General features: G+C 40.6%; 2 protein-coding genes across 12 annotated transcripts in view; one reads left to right on the forward strand and one right to left on the reverse strand.

Annotated features, from left to right (window-relative positions):
* LOC132406394 (volume-regulated anion channel subunit LRRC8C-like) overlaps window positions 1-10423 on the reverse strand; it is a 75169-nt gene extending 64746 nt beyond the window's left edge. For 2 of the 4 annotated variants that reach the window (XM_059992017.1, XM_059992016.1), the window contains exon 1: window positions 10290-10423. The gene's annotated coding sequence lies outside the window, so the exon portion shown is untranslated. Of the gene's footprint in view, window positions 1-4711; window positions 5007-6317; window positions 8198-10289 lie in introns of those variants that run through there. The other 2 variants (XM_059992018.1, XM_059992019.1) reach the window with 2 other exon arrangements.
* Window positions 8274-22256, forward strand: part of brd4 (bromodomain containing 4) — a 174045-nt gene continuing 160062 nt past the window's right edge. For 2 of the 8 annotated variants that reach the window (XM_059992007.1, XM_059992014.1), the window contains exon 1: window positions 11396-11581. In XM_059992007.1, coding sequence (XP_059847990.1) covers window positions 11535-11581 — 47 coding nt within the window. In that variant the 5' untranslated portion in view covers window positions 11396-11534. Of the gene's footprint in view, window positions 10580-11395; window positions 11582-22256 lie in introns of those variants that run through there. The other 6 variants (XM_059992012.1, XM_059992013.1, XM_059992008.1 and 3 more) reach the window with 6 other exon arrangements.

The following is a 22256-nucleotide window of genomic DNA, read 5'->3' on the forward strand; positions in this document are numbered from 1 at the left end:
ATTATTTTTGAGGTATCAGCTGAAATAGAAGATGTTTAACTTTAATGTCCTTCGATCTACAGTTTATTTCTAGGAATTTGCATGATTGTTTAGATATATGGTAGATTGGAAGTCTGTCAGACTGAAGTCAGCCAATTGGTGCTAATGATCAGCATTCCATTTTAGCATTTTGTCAGAGAAGGAGTAAATAGAATCAGAATCAGGTTTATTATCACTGGCAGGCGTCATGAAATTTGTTAACTTAGCAGCAGCAGTTCAATGTAATACATAATATAAAAGAATAAATCAATCACACTATATGTATATTGACTAGATTAAAAATCATGCAAAAAACAGAAATAATATATATTTAAAAAGCAAGGTAGTGTTTTATGGGTTCAATGTCCAGTTTGGAATCAGATGGCAGAGGGGAAGACGCTGTTCCTGAATCACTGAGTGTGTGCTTTCAGGCTTCTGTACCTCCTACCTGATGGTAACAATGAGAAAAGGGCATGCCCTGGGTGCTGGATAATGGACGCTGCCTTTCAGAGACACCGCTCCTTGAAGATGTCCTGGGTACTTTGTAGGTTAGTACCCAAGATGGAACTGACTAAATTTATAACCCTCTGCAGCTTCTTTTTGTCCTGTGCAGTAGCCCACCACACCCCCCCACATTACCAGACAGTGACGCAGCCTGTTAGAATGCCCTTCATGGTACATCTAGAGAAATTTTTGAGTGTTTTTGTTGATATAGCAAATTTCTTCAAACTCCTAATGAAGTATAGTTGCTGTCTTTCCTTCTTTATAAATGCATTGATATGTTGGGACCAGGTTAGATCCTCAGAGATCTTGACACTGCTCACTTTCTCCACTTCTGATCCCTCTATGTGGATTGGTAATGTGCTCCTTCATCTTGCCTTTCCTGAAGTTCGCAGTCAGCTCTTTCGTCTTACTGACATCGTGCAAGGTTGTTGCTGCGACACCACTCCACTTTTTGGTATATCTCCCTTCTGTACTTCCTCTCATTTCCATTTGAGATTCCACCAACAATGGTTGTATCATCAGCAAATATATAGATGGTACTTGAGCTCTGCCTAGCCACACAGTCGTGGGTATAGAGAGAGTAGAGCAGAGAGTGAAGCACACACCCCTGAGGTGCACCAGTGTTGATCGTCAGTGAGGAGGAGATATTATCACTAGTCTGCATAGAGTGTGGTCTTCCAATTAGGAAGTCAAGGATCTAATTGCAGAGAGAGGTGCAGAGGCTCAGGTTCTGCAACTTCTCAATCAGGATTGTGGGAATGATGCTATTAAACGCTGAGCTACAGTCAATGAACACCAGCCTGAATAGGTGTTTGTGTTGTCCAGGTGGTTTAAGGCCATGTGAAGAGCCATTGAGATTGCATCTGCTGTTGACCTTTTGTGGTGATAGGCAAATTGCAGTGGGTTAGGTCCTTGCTGAGTCAGGAGTTCAGTCTAGTCATGACCAGCCTCTCAAAACATTTCAACACTGTAGATATGAGTACTACCATGCGATAGTCATTAAGGTCGCTTACATTATCTTCTTAGGTACTGGTATAGTAACATAGAAAACCTACAGCACAATACAGGCCCTTCGGCCCACAAAGCTATGCGAAACATGTCCTTACCTTAGAAATTACCTAGAGTTACCCATAGCCCTCTACTTCTATAAGCTCCATGTACCTATCCAGGAGTCTCTTAAAAGACCCTATCGTTTTCGCCTCCACCACCGCTTCTGGCAACCCATTTGACGCTCTCACCACTTACTGCATAAAAAAACTTACCCCTGACATCTCCTCTGTACCTACTTCCAAGTACCTTAAAACTATGCCCTCTCATGCTAGCCATTTCAACTCTGGGAAAAAGCCTCTGAATAACGACATGATCAGTGCCCCTCATCATCTTGTAAACCTCTATCAAATCACTTCTCATTCTCCGTTGCTCCAAGGAGAAAGGGCCGAATTCACTCAACCCATTCTCATAAGGCATGCTCCCCAAACCATGCAACATCCCTGTAAATCTCCTCTGCACCCATTCTATGGTTTCCACATCCCTCCTGTATTGAGATGACCAGAACTGAGCACAGTACTTTGTGGGGTCTAACCGGGGTCCTATATAGCTGCAACATGACCTCTTGACTCTTAAACTCAATCACGTGATTGATGAAGGCCAATGCACCGTATGCCTTCTTAAACACAGAGTCAACCTGTGCAGCAGCTTTGAGTGTTCTATGGACTTGGACCCCAAGATCTCTCTGATCCTCCACACTGCCAAGAGCCTTACCATTAATACTATATTCTGCCATCATACTTGACCTACCAAAATGAACCACTTCCCACTTATCTGGGTTGAACTCCATCTGCCACTTCTCAGCCCAGTTTTGCAGCCGATCAAGGTCCCGCTGTAACCTCCGACAGCCCTTCACACTATCCACAACACCCCCAACCTTTGTGTCAACAGCAAATTGACTAACCCATCCCTCCACTTCCTCATCCAGGTCATTTATAAAAATCATGAAGGGGTCCCAGAACAGATTGCTGAGGCACCCCACGGGTGAACCACCTCCATGCAGAATATGACCCGTCTACAATCACTCTTTGCCTTCTGTGGGCAAGCTAGTTCTGGATCCACAAAGTAATGTCCCCTTGGATCCCATGCATCCTTACTTTCTCAATAAGCCTTGCATGGGGTACCTTATCAAATGCCTTGCTGAAATCCATATACACTACATTAACTGCTCTACATTTAGCAATGTGTTTAGTCACATCCTCAAAAAATTCAATCAGGCTCTTAAGGCGTGACCTGCCTTTGACAAAGCCGTGCTGACTATCCGTAATATTATGTCTCTCCAAATGTTCTTAAATCCTGCCTCTCAGGATCTTCTCCATCAACTTACCAACCACTGAAGTAAGACTCAGTGGTCTATAATTTCCTGGGCTATCTTTACGTTCTTTCTTGAATAAGGGAACAACATCCGTAATACTCCAATTCTCTGGAACCTCTCCCGTCCCCATTGATGATGCAAAGATCATTGCCAGAAGCTCAGCAATCTCCTCCCTTGCCTCCCACAGTAGCGAGGGGTATTTCTCATCAGGTCCCGGTGACTTATCCAACTTGATGCTTTCCAAAAGCTCCAGCACATCCCCTTCCTTAATATCTACATGATCAAGCTTTTCAGTCTGCTGTAAGTCATCCCTACAATCGCCAAGATCCTTTTCTGTTGTGAATATTGAAGCAAAGTACTCATTAGTACTCTGCTATCGCCTGTTTCCAGATACACTTTTGCACTGTCACATGTAATTGGTCCTATTCTCTCTTGTCTTATCCCCTTCAGATACTTGTAGAATGCCTTGGGGTTTTCCTTAATCCCATCTGCCAAGGCCTTCTCATGGCCCTTTCCAGCTCTTCTAATTTCATTCTTAAACTCCTTCCTGCTAGCTTTATAATCTAGATCTCTATTATTACCTAGTTTTTTGAACCTTTTGTATACTCTTCTTTTTGTGACTAGATTTACAGCAGCCTTTCTATACCACGGTTCCTGTACCCTACCATCCTTTCTCTGTCTCATTGAAATGTACCTATGCAGAACTGCATGCAAATATCCCTGAACATTTCCCACATTTCTTCCGTACTTTTCCCTGAGAATATGTTTCCAGTTTATTCATCCAAGTTCCTGCCTGATAATCTCATATTTCCCCTTACTCCAATTAAATGCTTTCCTAACTTGTCTGTTCCTAACCATCTCTATGCTATTGTAAAGGAGATAACTGTTGCCTTTTTGAAGCAAATGGGGACTTGCTGCCTGTATCAGTAAGAGGTTGAAAATCTCCTTGAATACTCCCACCATTTGGTTGGCACAAGTTTTCAGAGCCTTACCAAGTACTCTGTTGTGGCCTTCTGCCTTGTGATGGCTCAATCTCTTTAAAGAAAGTCATCAGCCTCTGAGGCTGAGACCACAGGGTCACTGATTGCAACAGGGATCTTCACAGCTGTAGTTATATTTTCTCTTTCAAAGCAGGCATAGAAGGCATTGAGTTCATCTGGTAGTGAAGCTGCCATTCATGCTATTGGTTTCACTTTGTAGGAAGTAATGTCTTGCAAACCCTGCCAGAATTGTCGTACATCTGATGTCGCCTCCAATCTCATTCAAAATTGTCTCTTTGCCCTTGAAATAGCCCTCAGCAAGTCATACCTGGTTTTCTGGTACAGACCTGGGTCACCAGACTTGAATGCCACAGCAGATGGCATATTTGCTGGTTCATACACAGTTTTTGGTTTGGGAATGTACAGCAATAGCTAAGTTTGAGTGACTAATTCCATCTTAAAAATTAGTGCATGTTTAAAGCATTTATTTTGATTATTTTTAACTGATTTCACAACCTATGAACTCACTTTCAATGACTCTACAACTCATGTTCATATTATTTATATTTGTGTTTGCACACTTGTCTTCATTTGCACATTGGTCCATCTGTGAGTAGATTTTCATTGATTATATTGTTTCTTTGTATCTACTGTGCATGCCCACAAGAAAATGAATCGCAGGGTAGTATATACCTATACATTGATAATAAATTTTCTTTGAACTTTGAATGTATATTTCAAGTAACAGCTTCTGATTACTATATAATTTGTACTGAGTACTTTTCATCTGCTGTTAAAGGACACTGCACCACCTGATTGCACATACTCTTTCATCTTCTGAAGTTACCTTCTTATTGCCACGGTTCCTCAGGACAGGAAGACTTGCTTTCATTCAGGTTCCATGGTGGCTCATGAGTCTGGTGTGGGTAACCACAGATGGGCAAACTAGTGGGTGGATTGTGAGCCAAGGCATTCCTTCTGGGCTTTCAAGCTTTCCAATACCACCCTGAATGCTTCTTCTATGCATTGTGCAATCATGGGGCCTTTAGTTTCCAGTTTTGAGGACATCCTTGCATATTATTCCCTGCCAACCTGGTAATCTCCTTCTATGTCAAAACCATGGAATGGAGTGATTTATAATAGACAACCATTGACAAACCTGGCCAATAAGAGATGGTAGATAGTAGGTAAGATACTTCAACAGCAGAAATAACCTGAAAATGTTTGGAAACTTTTTAAAAAAGTCTAGCTAACCTTTTTTTTTCAAAAAAACATAAAATAGGCTGGAGTCCATTTTTGAGAGAAAATCTGCAGATGCTGGAAATCAGTCTTTATGAAGGGTCTCTGCCTGAAACGTCGACTTTTCCATAGATGCTGCCTGGCCTGTTCCTATGTGTTTTACTACAGAGACTACTTTATTTCTTTTAAGCTTTCAGCAAATAAATGGAAAGCAGCCAATCACCATACTGCACGGATTATTGTTTTATTGGTTAAATTGCACATTTCGGACCTGGAAGACAGCACCATGCAGACTTTTTCAACATATTAAGCCATCCTGAAATGCCTTGTTTGGTTGTAATTGGCGCACTTTCACTGACATAGTGCAGTAATCGTATTCTGACACTGTACTATAATTCACAGGAATGTACCAATCAGAATCAGAATAGAAATGCAAGAAACTGCCGATGCTGGATTAGAAAAGAAATTGCTGAGGAACTCAGCGGGTCAGGCAGCATCTACGGAAGTCGAAATCCTTCATCTCGTATTTTGTTTTCTTTTGCTTTAGGTGCCCGGTGCTTTCATGCTATCTGTAAAATATAACTTCACATTAGATTTCTCCTGGTTTCCCTCGTTACTGCATGCGTGCAAAGAAGCTCTAGAAAAATTAAGAACAAGTCACTTACTAATACTATTTCTATAGTGCTTCTGAGTCAGCTGGGTGTTTATAAAAACTGCAGTCTCTTCCCTGAAGTTATTTCAATAAATTGACGAGGGAGCAGCCAAATGAGATAGTTTCACCACACACTCTCTTAAATCATCAACGCGAAAAATCGTCGAAGCTTCCTGCAAACCGCCAGATTTTTCAAACGGTTGGGACGGATTAAACAGAGACTGCGCCTCGCTCTCCATTTGAATATCATCCCCACCCAGCTGATTGGATCACGTTGTTGTCAATCACAGGCCTGGGCGGTGGGCAAGACCGGCAGGAACGACGTCGATTCGGATCAAGGCAAACTCGAAACGAGAAAACGTTCACATTGGCTGGGTTTATATATCGGGGAAAAGAAATAATAGAGCCAATACCGCACAACTTGCAATGAGCAATGATTTTGTAATGCCTCACTAAACGTTCGAGGCAGGTAGATGAATACATAAATACATGCTTAGCAATTTGCAAAGGGGAGGGGGCGGAGATCTCGTTATATTAGCAACACACACAAGTTTATGCTCACTGGCCTGCCGAGTTCCTCCAGCATTTTATGTGTTGCTCAGATTTCCAGCATCTGCAGAATTTCTCTTGTTTGTGATCTCAGAATCTTAAAGAGTTTAGTAGCTGAAAACATGGTGACCAATTCTAGACTGATGAAAGCAGGAGTGATCAAAAGGCCAACCCAGAGATAACTGCGTTAAGAACTGAGAAACCCATGGTAGAATCTGAAAATACGAAAAATTTAAAAGTTGATGTTACTTAACGAAGTGTCAGTTAGTCAGCAACAGAGACAAATCCAGGAATTTAAACGTGGCCACTTTTAGTGACTAACATGAATGCAGCCTGAACATGCTTAATTAATGGTGGTTGTAGGGCTGAGAGGGGAAAGTGGTGTGTTCTTCCCACTGTACCCCTCTGGTTGGTAACCAAAAGGGTAAATAAGTCAAGATATAAGCTGCCTGTAGATTATTAAGTTCAATGAGTAAGTCTGGGCAGGAGTACTTTGGAATGGACAAAGTTAGACCAGCAAAGGCACAAATGAGAGGTTCAGCAGCAAATGAATCTAGGTATAGTTAGTTATCATCAGAGAAAACTAACCACATCTCCATGACAGAGATGTACTAGCTAAAGCCCATCTTTGTTTGAATATGACAAAAGTAGTGAAGTGTTTGGTTCAGTTCAAGATAGATGACTGGGAGAAGGATAGAATGTAAGTTGTGGTGAGCATCAAAGACAATGGCCTCTTTATTCTTGACAGTACCATGTAACATCACAGTGATGACTGAGACACATAATCCCCTGCTATTAAAATCAAGGGAAATAAAACATATGCATTTATCAAATACACCTTACAAAATGATTAATAATGTGGATGCTGGTAATCCAAGATGGTGCCCCAATAGTGATGGCTAATTCAAAGCCCTAGCTATCCATCATAATTACTTATAGAAAAATATAAGGGCAGAGAAGTTTTATTTTAACAATATGATGAAAAGGGAACAGATGATTTAGCATAGACACCTCTCTCAATTCCTGACCCTCCTAGATAGGTATATGGATTAAGGGCTTAAGGGCTATGGGGGGCTGGGAAGGATTAGATTGATCTTGAAGTAGGTTAAATGGTCAGCACACCATTGTGGGCTGAAGGGACTGCAGTGTTCAATGGTGTTTGCCAAGGTATCTTCAATGGAAGTAAACCAGCAGGTAGTAGTGAAGCACACAGTAGATGCTTTGTCATTTTTGGTGATACAAGTCACAGATTAGAGCAGCTTTTATTTCTGACATACATTTTCAAATTCAAGATTTCACAACAGATATGATCCAGAACAGAATTTATAACTTTTTGCATGAAATTGAGAAGCACATGGCTCAATTCCACTGCTGTCTGCAGTTTTTAGTTCTCTCCATGACCATAAGGATTTGCTCCAGGTGCTCCAGTTTCTTCATGGAACAATGGCAAGAGTTGAGGGCTGTCACTGTTTGCTGTGTTGTACACGTGGCAAATCAAGCTAATCACTCTAATCCAAGGGTGGGTGGCCAACATTTTACATTCCATGTGTTAATTTTTTCATGCATGAGTTCAGATGCATCATACAACTCTTCTACCCCATTCAATTCTTGTAAAAATGTTAATATAGACATATTCAGCATTTTTACATGATATATTGCTTCAATATAAAAAGATAAGCATTACTTACCTTAATAAGACTTTTAATATATTTTGTTTTCTTCCTTTTTCTTTATCACATTATCTTTCTGTAACTCAGACCCAAGCACTAGCTTCAGTTTTCCTTCTACTTCAGTCTGATTTTGTTTTTTTATAGTGTCTATTAAGATCATGTCTTCTATTATGCGAGAAAGTGTTTTCACAAACAATGCACAACGGTTTTCCTGATGGACCCGCTATAAACAAGAACTCATTTTCCTACTGTTCATTGAATACATGCTTACTATCACTTTCTGCTTTTGCTCATTTTCTTTTGCACTGTGATGGGTAACTGAATGTAAAAACAAGACTTAATTTTCGAAAAAGTACAAAACTGCAAATGTTCACAAAGGACGAACAAAGCACAGCTCCGTCGTGCATGAGTGTAAACCGATTGGCAAAAACCTGCGACGCACCGCTGGTGTAGACGCCTGGCACCTCAGGATCAAACAAGTATCAAACGTGTATTGAACAGTTATGGGACAACTGCAGAACAAAAGTCCTTCTGTCCTAGTTTGACTCATTGAACATTTTTTAAAAATTGAAAGCAGATTAATGTGAATGATAACATTCGCCAAAAGATGTGCACAAAATAATAAAATCACTAAAAATTGCTAAGTTTTAGATTTATTCTCAGTAAAACCCATTTTTAGCTCTAAGCTACTTGAATCCCTGTTAGATTTTTTTTTCTACAAATTGGTTTTTGGTTAATACTTTTTGTATGAGTAGTCTTACTTTTTTATTATTATCACTGGGGTGCAAAGTGCCACTTCTAATCATCCAATGTGCCACAGGTTGGCCATCCCTGCTCTAATCTTTTCAAGTTATTCCCAGCAATTATGGCAATTTTAATTGTGTACTTCACTGTATAATATGAACTTTTCCAGCCTAATTGGAGATAAACACCATGGCCAAAATTCTCTACTGAATATCTGCAGCATTAAAAAAATATAATTTTACTAGATTATGCCATTAGTTCCTGAAAAAATCAAATAAATGAAAGAAATAAAGGAATGGTAAATATGCTTTATTAAAATAGTTTTATTTTCAGAGACCCTGACTGGAATGCCCTGCAGCCATGTAATGATGGAACACAAAATCACCATGGTGTCAACAATTGTATGATTCTGCATTCCGCCCAGATGTTTTTGTAACCACGGTTTCAGTTGTTTACATCTCTAACAAGCAGAAACATCAGTAGTGAGAACAATACAAGCTGGAAAAAATATTAAGCAATAAAGCAGCATAAAAAGAAGATATTTTACCTATGAACAACATAGACCACGAATTTAATGCATTATAATGGAGATGTCCATAAACAAGTGAATGGTCACTAAGTTCACTGATAATGTGCAAGATGAAACTGGAAAGTGTTCTTGCACAAGTAGAGGAATGCGAGGATAAATACTGACAAATACAGCAAGAAAACATCTGCATGGATTGAAAGTTGAAACTTCACATACAAATCCATGATTAAATGAGTGACTGAATAGCCTCCTTCTCATGATTCTACACCAGCTTCTCCAAAGATACTCTTTGCATTATGGAGGTAGGTGATTGCTACTGAAACACTTAAAATTTTTTTACTTGAAACAGTTATACATACCATTTGCAAGGGTCCACAATAATTTTCTTTCCTTTGGTTGTCCCATTTGAAACTGTCCCCAGCGGCTTCAACGCACTCATGTTTGCTTTTGGATTATACTTACAAAGAGATCAGAACTTGCAATGACCCCATTCTCCAGTAGGCATTGCTGCAATAACAAACTGGATTGGGGTATTTGCCTTACTGCAAGAGGAGCAACTTTAATAACCTTATGTTACTTAGATTAAATTAAGGACAATATAGAGCCAAATATGCATACTTTTCATTCCAAAGAACAACTAAGATAAACAAAGGTGGTGGTGTTACCACAAAGCCATCAGTATAAAACCCGTACGAAATCACGTGCTGATTCGAAGCTTTTGTTTTCTTTCTTAAACGGGAAAGAAAACAACTTTGGAGGAAACAGTAAGTTAAAGTGGAATAATTAGTTGTATTGAGAAGTTACCACTCACTTATTTTGCAACGTTGTGCGTGTCTAGTAAACACTGAAAAATTTCCATAGAAGATAAAATCTGGTCACTGAAGATTTAGTTTGAATATAATTTCAATGTTGGACGTTTATTTGTCGCCCTCCAGTTTTTTTTAAACTGCAAGTGTGCATTCATGCCTGTAGCAATGAAGTTGACTTTGAATAAGATACCTCTGAGCAATAAAGTTTTGTTGCTTTCACACATTTCATGTACCTCTCTCTTCAAAAGTCGCTCCTCTTGCAACAATCAGGTAAATCCCACTCGTTTATTGCCAAATGCCTCATCCTGTAACTTGGTCGCAGCTGAGAAAAGTGCATGGCAGGTTGGAATGAGAGGCCGAATGCTGCGATGGCCGGCCTGAGGACGAACATCCTACTTCCTCCAAGGGTTAAGAGGGGCAGGGCGCCTCCGATGAGTAACAGCGGGCACGCACGGCGCGTCTGACGTCACGCGCGGCCCGAAGGTTGTGAGGAATTCAGGACGCCGTGCGCGCACAAACACAGGTAAAAAAAATTTAGGGCCAACAAAAATAAGCGGGGAAGCGACCCGGGCGCAGGCCGTACATCAGTAACGGAGCACGCCAACCGAGCCACCCCGGCGGCTTCAGAATCGAAAGGAGGTGGGGGGGGGGCAGGGAGCGAGATGAAAACAAAATGGGGTCAAACTCGGCGAGAAACGCGCAAGAAGGGAGAGAGAGGGAGACGGGGGAAAATTTGGCGCCGCCTCGGGCCCAGGTTCCCGGCGCGAGTGTGAGGAAGCCGGCTACCTGCCTCGAGGCGAGCTGAGCGGGGGCCCCATGCCGGCCCAGCCTGGCCTGCAAAGTGGCGGCGAGTGAAGGGTTGGCCGGAGGGTGGGTGGTTTTGAGGCGGGTGGGGGGAGGGAGAGGGTTTGCGGCAGTGTGACTGTCAGCTGTCACGTGCCCGGCGGCGACCAGTCCCCGGGTGATGCCCGCGTCACGTGACGGCACCCTACCAATGCGCACCTTCGGCACCAGAGGCGGACTGTAAGTCCCACTACGGCCCCGAAATCGTTTGCTTGCCCCGCTTCGTGTGAGTTTGATCGGCCTAGCTGCAAACTCCCGGATCCGGTTTGCTTTTTCACCGTGGAGATTTCGACGTCACTTGCTGCTGGAAAAAACTGGTCGTCGCTATGACTCACACAGAGATGGTAACCAATGGTAATGCCGATTTGGTGTCACATGGGATGCTTCGACCAATGAGAATGGGCAGTTTTCGATCACGTGTGGCATTCTGACCAATCGGCGCATCCAAGATGGCGGGTGGTATATAAGGTGTCGTCAGGGTGCCATTTGCGGAGCAGGGGCTCGGTTTAGTGAGTCGCTTCGTGTCGGGATTAAGTAAAAATTCGAAACGAAACGGCGGAATTTTACGCTTAAAAACTGCCCTGAAGGCACCGCAAATCAGTTGCCGATTCTGATAACGGGATTTTAACTGGAGCATGGAGCGCGAGGGCGGCTCGACGGCCCCGGCAGGCCCAACGACTCGGTGAGTGCCGGCGGGGCAAGGCCAAACCGCGGGGGGAGGGAATGAGGGAGAGGCCGGGGGATCGGCTTTTATTGTTATCGGCGCCGAGCGGGAAACGGCTTCCTGACGCCATTTTGTGTGTGAGGCCCAGGACCGCGGCGGTCTCAGTGCTCACCGCCACTTTTTTAAAAAAGGAAAAGAAACGCCCGTTACTCTTTCCGCACTGTGGCGGCGCCTAACCGTTGATGTTGGTGTATGTCTATGGCTGTACTTGCTGATGTGAGTGGGTGGTAGAGCGGCCTGGCAGCGCCAAGTCCGGCTCTTGCACTCCTGTTTCATCAGCCTCCCTCCCAGATCTGTGTTTTTGGGCTATTAATTACTACTGGATACTAACCCTGATTGCTCACGCGTTGAAATGGTCGCAGGTATCAAAGTGTGAGTAGTCAAAAGGAGACGCTTCATTCTCTCTGTATATTCTCTTTACCCTTGTGTTCACGTAAAATGACGTAAATGCATTCCTAAAAGTTACTTTTGTAACAGTTAATGTGTTGTTGCAAATGTAGCTCCAATGTGATTATAGTTGAAGCTAATACGATATCTAATATTAATAATGTCGCAAAGTATTTCAGTATTGTGACAGCAAAGCGTTCGTGCCGGGTTTGTAAATTGCCCAGCACTGTAGATAAATTGCTTTGATTTGTTTACCTAAGTTCAGGTACTGGCCATTTCGACAAGTATGTGAATGTGCGGAAGTGCGAAGTTTACGGCCTTGATCGTGTTTTTTCCCCCCAGATGGTTCCAGAATAGAGAAGTTTGCAAGAAAGATTTCATTTGACGTAACGAAAGATGGTTAATTGCCTCTGGCATTGTTGACTGAGACACGATCCAGTGTGGTTGGTAGTATAATTGTAAAAAGAGGAGTGGAGCCATTAGTGTTATAGCGTAGACGCTGAAATTAAATTTCATGTTTGAAATATGGCACAGCTTGCTTGTTCGTCAAATTTTGACAATTTTGGTACAAGTTCTATTCAAATGAATCAGCATTTTCCCACATGTTTTCCATATCTTTCTATTGGCTAACATTGTGTAACATTTTTAAGTACATTTTGATTATTGCACGCGGTCTTTATACTTTATTAAAATATTCCAATTTATTTATCTGATCTGAATTGAAAAGAAGTTGGAATATGTTAATATTTTACTTTGTCTTTATACATCTTGGACTGAGGTCCCTGCTTTGTGGCTGGCTGTGTGATCCAAAACCCTGTTTAAAACAAACTATTTATCATTTATGCAAATAATTCATACTGCCGTTCTTAATAATGCACCAATGTTGGTGGAAATAAACATTGAAATACATTATTTTAAAAAATTCCTACGAGACAGCGTGGTATACAATTGTATTTTCTTATCCTTTTACTGCAGAAATTCTAGTGATGGGAGCAATTGTGAATACTGTTGAAAAGTGTGAATCTTGGATTGTGAATCTCTCAATTTCTATTTCATTTAGTGACATGCAATATTTACGTAATTGGAAATGCGGCTTCAAGGAATTGTTTTAACTTGTGTTGATTTGTATTAAATTTAAGTGTTTGAATTATTGGTTATGAATTCAACCAACCGAATGAAATGTGTATGTATTTTTTTATCCAAATGATGAATTTTACTAACATTTTTAACTGCTGATGTGATCCTGTACGTTATAATCAATTCTGTACCTATTTGATGTTCTATGCTGTCGGGTTAATTCAATGTGTATGCACTTTGGGAATTTTTATATCTTGGATCTTCATCTTGGCTTGTAGAAATGACATGATCTTATTACAGTTGGTAAAGGCAATTTAAAATGGGTGGTTGGCAAGTTTAAAATTCTTTTAGAAAGTGAACAATTTCACAATGATTTTGTCATTTAAACATTTCAAATTATGTATTTTATCATTAACTCAGGGATTCCAGGGAAATTTTACATCATGTAGTTTTAGATGGAAGAATAATATTGTGAAATATTTATCATTTTTATGAAACAGATCTTTGATATAAATTGGGAGTCTGCAGAGAGTCGAAATTGTTTTGCACTTTGGATGGTTTATAAATTATGTCTCTAAAGTTGTGAGATTCTTTACTGCCAGATGTGTTTCACTATGTATGACAAGGAAACATACGTCTTTAAATATAGTGACTTACCAACATGGTGCATTAGCTTGGAAAACTGATACTTAACTAATGAATGTAGACTGGAATATGATCCTTTAATGGAATTATTGGCTGTCAGATGTGAGGGTGGGACAGAAATGCATTCTGCCAATGCAGCCTGTCAAAGCCTTTTCTATCAATTTAAATTCTCCATCCCTTTCACAGACATACCTAAAATATCTGATAATTCCACATTGAATTTTTTTGTGGATCCGCTTTAAGTGTATGAATGTTGTGATGTTAGATGCTAGTGTTTGGAGTTTGACCTTGTTTCTTAGTTTCAGCAAGGAAGTGTGACTTTATCATTGATATATTTCATTGTTCTTCGGTCAGATGTTTATGCTTGACTAGTAAATCTGAAAGAAAAAAGTAATAAGACAAGGCAGTGAGGACTGATGGGGTGGAGTGGAAGGGAACAGGTTTGGCTAGCAAAGTGAGATGCATAAGTTGTAACCCCCAGGGGATTTGTGTTGATGTTTGGTTCAGGATGACAACAATTTCTTGATGCATGACTATAATTATTTATTTTCATCTATAGCTATTTACATTGTAGCATAATAAATATTCAGTTGATTCTGTGCCCCTTTATGCTCTGGAACATGTTGAATTCCATGCAATGGAATCAAACTGCAGGCTGGTATCACTATTGTGAATGGCTTTTAACATGTTTCTAGACTACTCACTTTATGTCACTCTTCACCCTTTGAATAGAAGAATTATTTAATAAAAAGATGCAGTTTTTGTAGCAAAGAAGTATTGTAGTTGAAGTTGCACTCTTCTCACTGCATCTAATGTTAAGTTTGTACAGAGCAACTTAGTTGCTGTTAAATTAGGACATTTTTTGCTGAAATTAGCAATTTTGTACTTCTAAGAAACCAATATGTTTATAATGTGATCTTGAATGACAAAGCATGGAAGAAAATGTGTTTTTTTTCTGTGGAAGCAAAGTTGCCAAAAAAAATGACATTGTAGGTTACACACACAAAATACTGGAGGAACTCGGCGTTCTGGAATGTCGACTGTATTCTTTTCCATAGATGCTGCCTGTCCTGAGTTCCTCCAGCAATTTATGTGTTGCTTGGATTTCCAGCATCTGCAGATTTTTTTCCTGTGACAGTGTAGGTTGGTTAATTTTGTATTTTCTTTTTTCCAAAGGAGATTGTGTTTTTAAAATGCCTTTTTAACACAGAAGGTCTAGAACACAAAGGTGTTTTTCATGTGAAACTGAGCAGTGTGATAGGGTGGGAAATGAGAGGAAGAGAAGTCTGTTCAGAGCCATCTGCTGAAATATCTACTAGTTAATGAACTGTTTCTTTAGCGAAGTGATAACATTTTGCCATGACTACCAACATCGTTCTCCCTGGCAACTCTGGGTGAATAAGATTGTGTTATATTTAACATGGCTTCTGACCATGTGTCTAAGCATCATTAAAGCTGCTTATTTCAATGTGAGTAATATTGCTAACTCTAACCTGATACAGCTTGTGTGTATGCTTTTGCAACTTTTAAACTTTACAAAGTGGCCTTCGTCTTCCATAAGCATCCAAACCTTAGCTATCTTTGTCTTAACATTGACCAAATGCTGTTTACCTTTCAATGTTGTCTTGCATCCAATTCCAACATCTCTAAAACCTCTGTAACCACTTTCAACCCTTGCACGTGTTAGCTACATTGTGGATTTCCTGCATGTGGTTGATTCTAGTTACTTTGCTACCAGCAGCTGTGCCTTCAGTGAGTAAGGTCATTGAACCAGGTTTTTGAATTAATGTTTGGGAAGTACTGTTATAAAAAAGAATATTTTAACATGTTAATAGTTTCTAACTAAACACTGCAGTTTGTCCACAAGTTAAAAAAAGCGAAGTCTTGATAGACTCGGACTAGGAAGGTGCCGATGCTGAACCTGTGGAGTATCGAGGTGATAAAATTACCTGATCAGACTTGATGGTTCTTTTTAAAGTGTGAGAATTTTATGGGTGCAACCTTCACTCATTGCAGGAAATTATCCTGCTTTAATGAGTAGGAGTTTTTGTAGTTTTGTTTCCTCTGCTCTATATTCATTGATTGTCATAGATACTCTGTTCTATTTTGGGCTTTCCACAAAATTATAATTTACTCAGGTGAGAATGACTAAGTCATTGAATTTTAATTTGAAGTTTTTTGCTGGAGTAAGATTTAAAATGGCTAAATGTACATGGGTGTTTTTACGATAGATACTTTTATTGATCTCAAAGGAAATACAATGTCACAGTAGAATTGCAAGTGCAAGATAGAGAAATATACAAATATTAGATAAAGAATTTTTTAAAAAAAAGTTACCTTAAACAATCTAACGGGGGGGGGGGAGATAATAATATAATATAATAATATTCATCACTTCCATTTGGGTTGATAAGCATCTGAGAAGGGAGGCGACATCAACATTTTGAGTCAAAACCCTGCCTTGGAATGAGTGTGTTAATCTGGTTAGGGTCATTAATAGTGTGAGATCCTTACGTGCCAAAGAGGATTTTAATAGTATATTGATAACTTTTTGACTGTTATCAAAATAATTTGACCTTTATTTGCAAATTATCTTCTGAAATAATTCTATCTTAAATCTTCTGTACATACATCTGGAGAAAGAACTTAGGAACCAGTATTGTTTCGTTTAATTGTTTTGAGCATTTTATTTGGTGTAATTTGAGGATATTTAGTAAAGCATAAGAAACTTGTTAGCATTGGTTGTGATATTTTCATTGTATGGCATTTCATCTTCTTAGTTTCCTTAGTTATATTCTATTATAAACTTATAACCCCTAGAGTATGCTGCAACAGAATATTGTGTTAACTGATTCTGTGACATGCTAGCTTTGAGCACATAATTTAGCCAAGGTCTTCCCTCAAGTCTCTTATTGTGCAGCACCAACTTTCAGTGTATGAATGCCTAATCATTGTTGATTAAGACTGAGACCCAGCAGTGGTTTTATTTTTGCACATTTTGTGCATTGCAGTAACCTGTGCAGGTTTTCCACTTGTATCATTTGTCATGCTTCAAAAGCAATATGCATGTATTGTATGTAATATTTGCAGAAATGTTGCAAGAATTTCACACCATTCTCAAATTCTCTCAAAGTAAATAGGTTTGATGCATGTCTACCCTTAATATAACAGTGTAGCGGTGTGCTACGCGCAGCGCTAAAATTACGACACGGAGTCGGTAACTGCAGTCGAAGGAAAAACTTTATTCGAAATCCTCAGCCTCACTTTTAAGCCTCCCTCAACCTGCCCCCCGTGCCGCAGAGGCTCCAAAGCTCTGTGCTCGCAAACCCCCGTAGGCTATCTAATTGTGAGCCGGTTCGGATGTGCCAGGAAATGGGTCGCCACATAAACCCCCCCCCCCCCCAGAACCGGCGATACACCCCCCAATGTCCACAGTCTGGGCCAGAACCTGCTTGGGAGGTCGGCCTCTGCGCCGAGGTGCCGGAAACTCGGCCGGTTGCGCCAGGTCCACATGGGCCGGTTTGAGGCGGTCCACCGTGAAAACCTCCTCTTTCCCCCCAACGTCCAGCACGAACGTGGAATTGGGCTTCGGCTTGCTGGAACCATAGGTTCGGCCGCTGTGTCCAGAAACCCGGCAGTTTCAACGAAACCGCATGAACAGAGGCGGCGTCGGTCATTTCTGGTCCAAAAATCATTTGGACCGTCGGGATTACCAATTGTAGCGGTGTGCTACATGCAGCGCTAAAATTACGACACGGAGTCGGTAACTGCAGTCGAAGGAAAAACTTTATTCGAAATCCTCAGCCTCACTTTTAAGCCTCCCTCAACCTGCCCCCCGTGGTGCAGAGGCTCCAAAGCTCTGTGCTCGCAAACCCCTGTAGGCTATCTAATTGTGAGCCGGTTCGGATGTGCCAGGAAATGCCACAACAGGCCGATTTCACATGTGATAACCAGATCAACTGTTCTTATAATTTTTGCTCACAAAAATTGACAGCAAAATAAATTTTATAGTTGTGTTTCTGTGAACATCTGGGAGGCAAGTGCACCGTTTCCAACAGCAAGGTAGTCTTCCAACTGAGTCATTGGTACTTGAGATATAAGATGAATGAAAGATTCATATGCCCTGTCTCTTGCTCACTGCTCCCAAAGGAAGGCCTTGCATTCAAATGGTCTCTCTCTTTCCCATGATGCTGCCAGAGGATGTCACTAAGGTTCTGGGTCTGTGATTTATTGATTGGACTGTGCTTCTCTTGCATTCTATCTGTTTTGTGTTTCATTTTCTGTGCTTTTGCCTGTTCTTGTTGTAGTTTGCACAGTTTGTTTGTGGAGGAGTTGTGCTTTGATGTCCTTTTTGGTGCTTGGGTTTATTGTATTTCTTTGAACATCTTCTAAACTTTTTTATTTTGTGGCTGTCTGGAAAAGACGAAACTCAGTGTTGTGTACTGTATACAAACTTTGATAATAAGTGTACCTTGACCCACTTAGATCAGGTTATGTTCTGAAACCATTCAACAGGCAAATTCAACCAGATTTTTTTTTGGGGGGGGGGGAAGAAAGATGTACCTTAAAGCATTTTTATTGCTTTTTCCTTTTCTGGGGTACTCTTGCTTAATTGGAACATATTGGAACGAATCAACTGGCCCAATTAAGCAGCTGCTTCCTTCAGCTGAAAATTCATGGAAATAGTTAAAATGCATTTAAAAAAGAAACTACCATTTCAAAGAATAAGAAACTATGTATTTAATTGAAACAGAATATATTAGAGTACCATCAATAGTATTTTATTACAATAAAGTAAATGGCAGGATACTTAGTAGTGTGGAGGGGCAGAGTGATCTGGGTGTACATGTCCACAGATCCCTGAAAGTGCCTCGCAGGTAGTTAGGGTAGTTAAGAAAGCTTATGGGGTGTTAGCTTTCATAAGTCGAGGGATAGAGTTTAAGAGTCGCGATGTAATGATGCAGCTCTATAAAACACTTGGAGTACTGTGTCCAGTTCTGGTTGCCTCACTATAGGAAGGATGTGGAAGCACTGGAAAGGGTACGGGGAGATTTACCAGGGTACTGCCTGGTTTAGAGAGTATGGATTATGATCAGAGGTTAAGGGAGCTAGGGCTTTACTCTTTGGAGAGAAGGAGGGTGAGAGGAAACATGATAGAGGTGTACAAGATATTAAGAGAAATAGATAGAGTGGACAACCAGTGCCTCTTCCCCAGGGCACCACTGCTCAGTCCAAGAGGACATGGCTTTAAGGTAAGGGGAGGGAAGTTCAAGGGGGATATTAGAGGAAGGTTTTTCACTCAGAGAGTGGTTGGTGCATGGAATGCACTGCCTGAGTCAGTGGTGGAGGCAGATACACTAGTGAAGTTTAAGAGACTACTAGACAGGTATATGGAGTAATTTAAGGTTGGGGGGGGTTATATGGGAGGCAGGGTTTAAGGGTAGGCACAACATTGTGGACCGAAGGGTCTGTAATGTGCTGTACTATTCTATGTTCTATAAAACTGTATTAGTTCAGAATGGTTATTGATAAAGAATTCAACCAGTGTAACACAGATATACAATCCACTGCTTTCTTTGAACCTGGTAGTATTGTGTTTGAGTAAAGGGAACCATTCAGTGTGGCATAATGCAAAGGCCTTGTTTCATCAGTATTGTATATATCATCTGCCCAAAATTTTTGAAGCAAGTTGGAGAGTTTTGTAGATATCCATGTTTCTGCACTAAAGCATCAGCAGTATCTTTCTCGCCTTGTGCTTTCTTCAGAGGAATGTGGTGCCTGCATTTCCATTGAGAAACCAGAATTCCTAAGTAGAGCAGATGAGTGACATTAATACACAGAACTTTAGTACAGCGTAGAATGGGCCATTTGGCCCACTATGTTGTGCCAACCTACAGTTGCAAGAAGCTTGTGAATCCTCTGCAGTTATCTAGTTTTCTGCATCTCGGATGAATAAGGATTGCCAGTGCATGTAATTCCCCACCCCTTCCCATTAGGCAAGTCTTCTGCATACATTTGCAAGAAAAGTACTCTATTTAAACAATCACGATCTAGTTTCAAACCTCTGGTGTAATGCTTTCTACAAATGCTATTTGGAGTCATGTGTTCCAATCAGTGAGATGAGGTTGGAGGCATGAGTTGTAGAGATGCCTGCCTTTTAAAAAAGACACACTAAGTCAGGTTACTGACAGATCCTGAACACTGTATAGGAATGGTGATCATGTTAGGACACCATGGATGAGACCACTTCTCCAAAAAAAAATTACTGCACGTCTCAAGTTTGCAAAAGACCACCTGGATGTTCCACAACATTACTGGAACAATGTGGACAGATGAGACTAATGTTGAACTACTTGGCAGAAATCTATACTGCTTTTTTGGAGGAAAAAGGGGCACTGCACGCCAACACCAAGACTTCTTCCCAACTTTGAAGCATGGTGGAAGGAGCATCATGGTTTGGGGCTGCTTGCTGCCTCAGTGCCCGGACAGCCTATAATTATTGTGGGAAAGATGAATTCAATATTCTATCAAAACACTTTACAGGAGAATGTCAGAGTAGCAGAGTACCTGAAGCTTAATGGAAGTTGGATGACTCAAGTCAATAATCCGAAAGACTAGTAAAAGAGGAAGAACGCTCACAATATGCTGGAGGAACTGAGCTGACTATGCAGCATCTAGGAAAACAATACGGATGATGTTTTTGGCCAAAACATTGACTGTACTCTTCCTAGGTGCTGCCTGACCTGTTAAGTTGCTTGGATTTCCAGCATTTTCAGATTTTCATGTTTGTAAAAGGAAAATTTTTGTTTTTGAATGGCCAAGTCAGAGTCCAAGCGTTAACCCAAATGAGATGTTGTGCCATGACCTAAAGAGGGCTGTTGATGCAAGGTACCCCAAAATATTGATGAACTGAAACAGTTTTATATGGAGGAATGATCTAAAATTCCTCCATGTTGTTGTGGATTTCTGATCAGCTATTGGAACTGTTTGTTGGAGGTTATTGCTGCTAAAGGAGGTTCTACCAATTATTAAATACACAGGTTCGCATACTTTTTCCAGTCTGGTGTGTGAATGATGAAACAATGTGCTCAATAAAGACACGAAATGTACAATTGTTTATGTTATTAGTTTAAGCTAGATTGAGTTTGTCTATTTTTGTGACCTAGAAGATCAAACTACATTTTATGAGCAATGCAGAAAATCGGGTCATTGTTACTGGTTCACAAACTTTCTTGTCACTATATAAACCTATTCCATGATCAATCTAATCCTTCATGCCACTTGGCCAATAATCCTCCATTTTTCTTTCTTCTATATGCCTACCTAGATGTCCCAACTTCTCACCACTGCTAGCTGTGTGTTCGGGCATGTGTGTGTATGTAATAAAAATCACAACAAACAAATCTGTCTCAGGGTTTTCTGCTCCAAAGGGGAAAATCCTGGCTTGCTCAACTTTTCCAACTAGGAAATCTTCTCTAACTCTGGCAGCATTCTGGTAAATCTTATCTGCACCTTCTCTAAAGCTTCCACATTCTTTCTAAAATGAGGCGAGCAGAATTGAACATGATAATCCAACTGTGGTTGAAGTAAAGTTTTATAGAGCTGCAACATTACCTCATGGCTCTTGAACTCAAACTCCAAAATATTGAAGGCCAACACACCATATGTTGTCTTAACTACCCTATCAACTTGCATGATAACTTTGAGGGATTAATGTATTTAGATTCAAAAATCTTTGTTCTACATGCTGCTAAGGGTCCTACCATATGCTCTGCCTTCAAGTCCAATCTTCCAAAGAATATTACTTCACACTTAGATTGAACTGCATCTACCAGTTAGCAGCCCAGCTCTGCAACCTATCTGTCCTGTTGCAATTTGCAAAGTCTTTCTCCATTATCCACAACGTCATACCCTTTGTGCCATTTTCAGATTTACTAATCATCCATCCTTCCACTTCCTCATCCAAGTCAATTATAAAAATTACAAAGGGCATGGGTTTCAGATCAGGTTCCTGGAGGACACCAGGAGTCATTGACCTCAAGGCAGAATACACTCTATCCAGTACCAAACTCTATTTTCTGTGGGCAAGCCAATTTCAAATCTAGATTGCCTGGTCGTCATGAATCCCATGCCTCATGATTTTTGAGATGAGCCTCCCATGGGGAACCTTGTCAAGTGTCTTACTAAAATCCATGTACACCACATTCACTGCTCTAACCTCGTTAATTTGTGTTGTCATTTCTTTGGAATCAATCAGGCTTGTGAGGTACAACCTTCCCTTCATAAAGCCATAATAAAGTCATGCTTCTTCAAGTGTTCTAAATCCTGTTTCTAACAGTCTGCTCAATTAGTTTGCCTATGACTTGCACAAGATTTACTGGTCTGTAATTCACAGGATTATCCCTGCTATCCTTGAGTAAAGGTATGCCTTTTGTCATTCTGCAATTCTCTGGTACTACTTTTGTGGCCAGTGAGAATGCATAGATCATTGTTGACTCTCTGCCCCAGCTATCTTTCCTCACTT

Source organism: Hypanus sabinus, chromosome 16 (assembly GCF_030144855.1).
Source record: "Hypanus sabinus isolate sHypSab1 chromosome 16, sHypSab1.hap1, whole genome shotgun sequence".
NCBI lineage: Eukaryota > Metazoa > Chordata > Chondrichthyes > Myliobatiformes > Dasyatidae > Hypanus > Hypanus sabinus.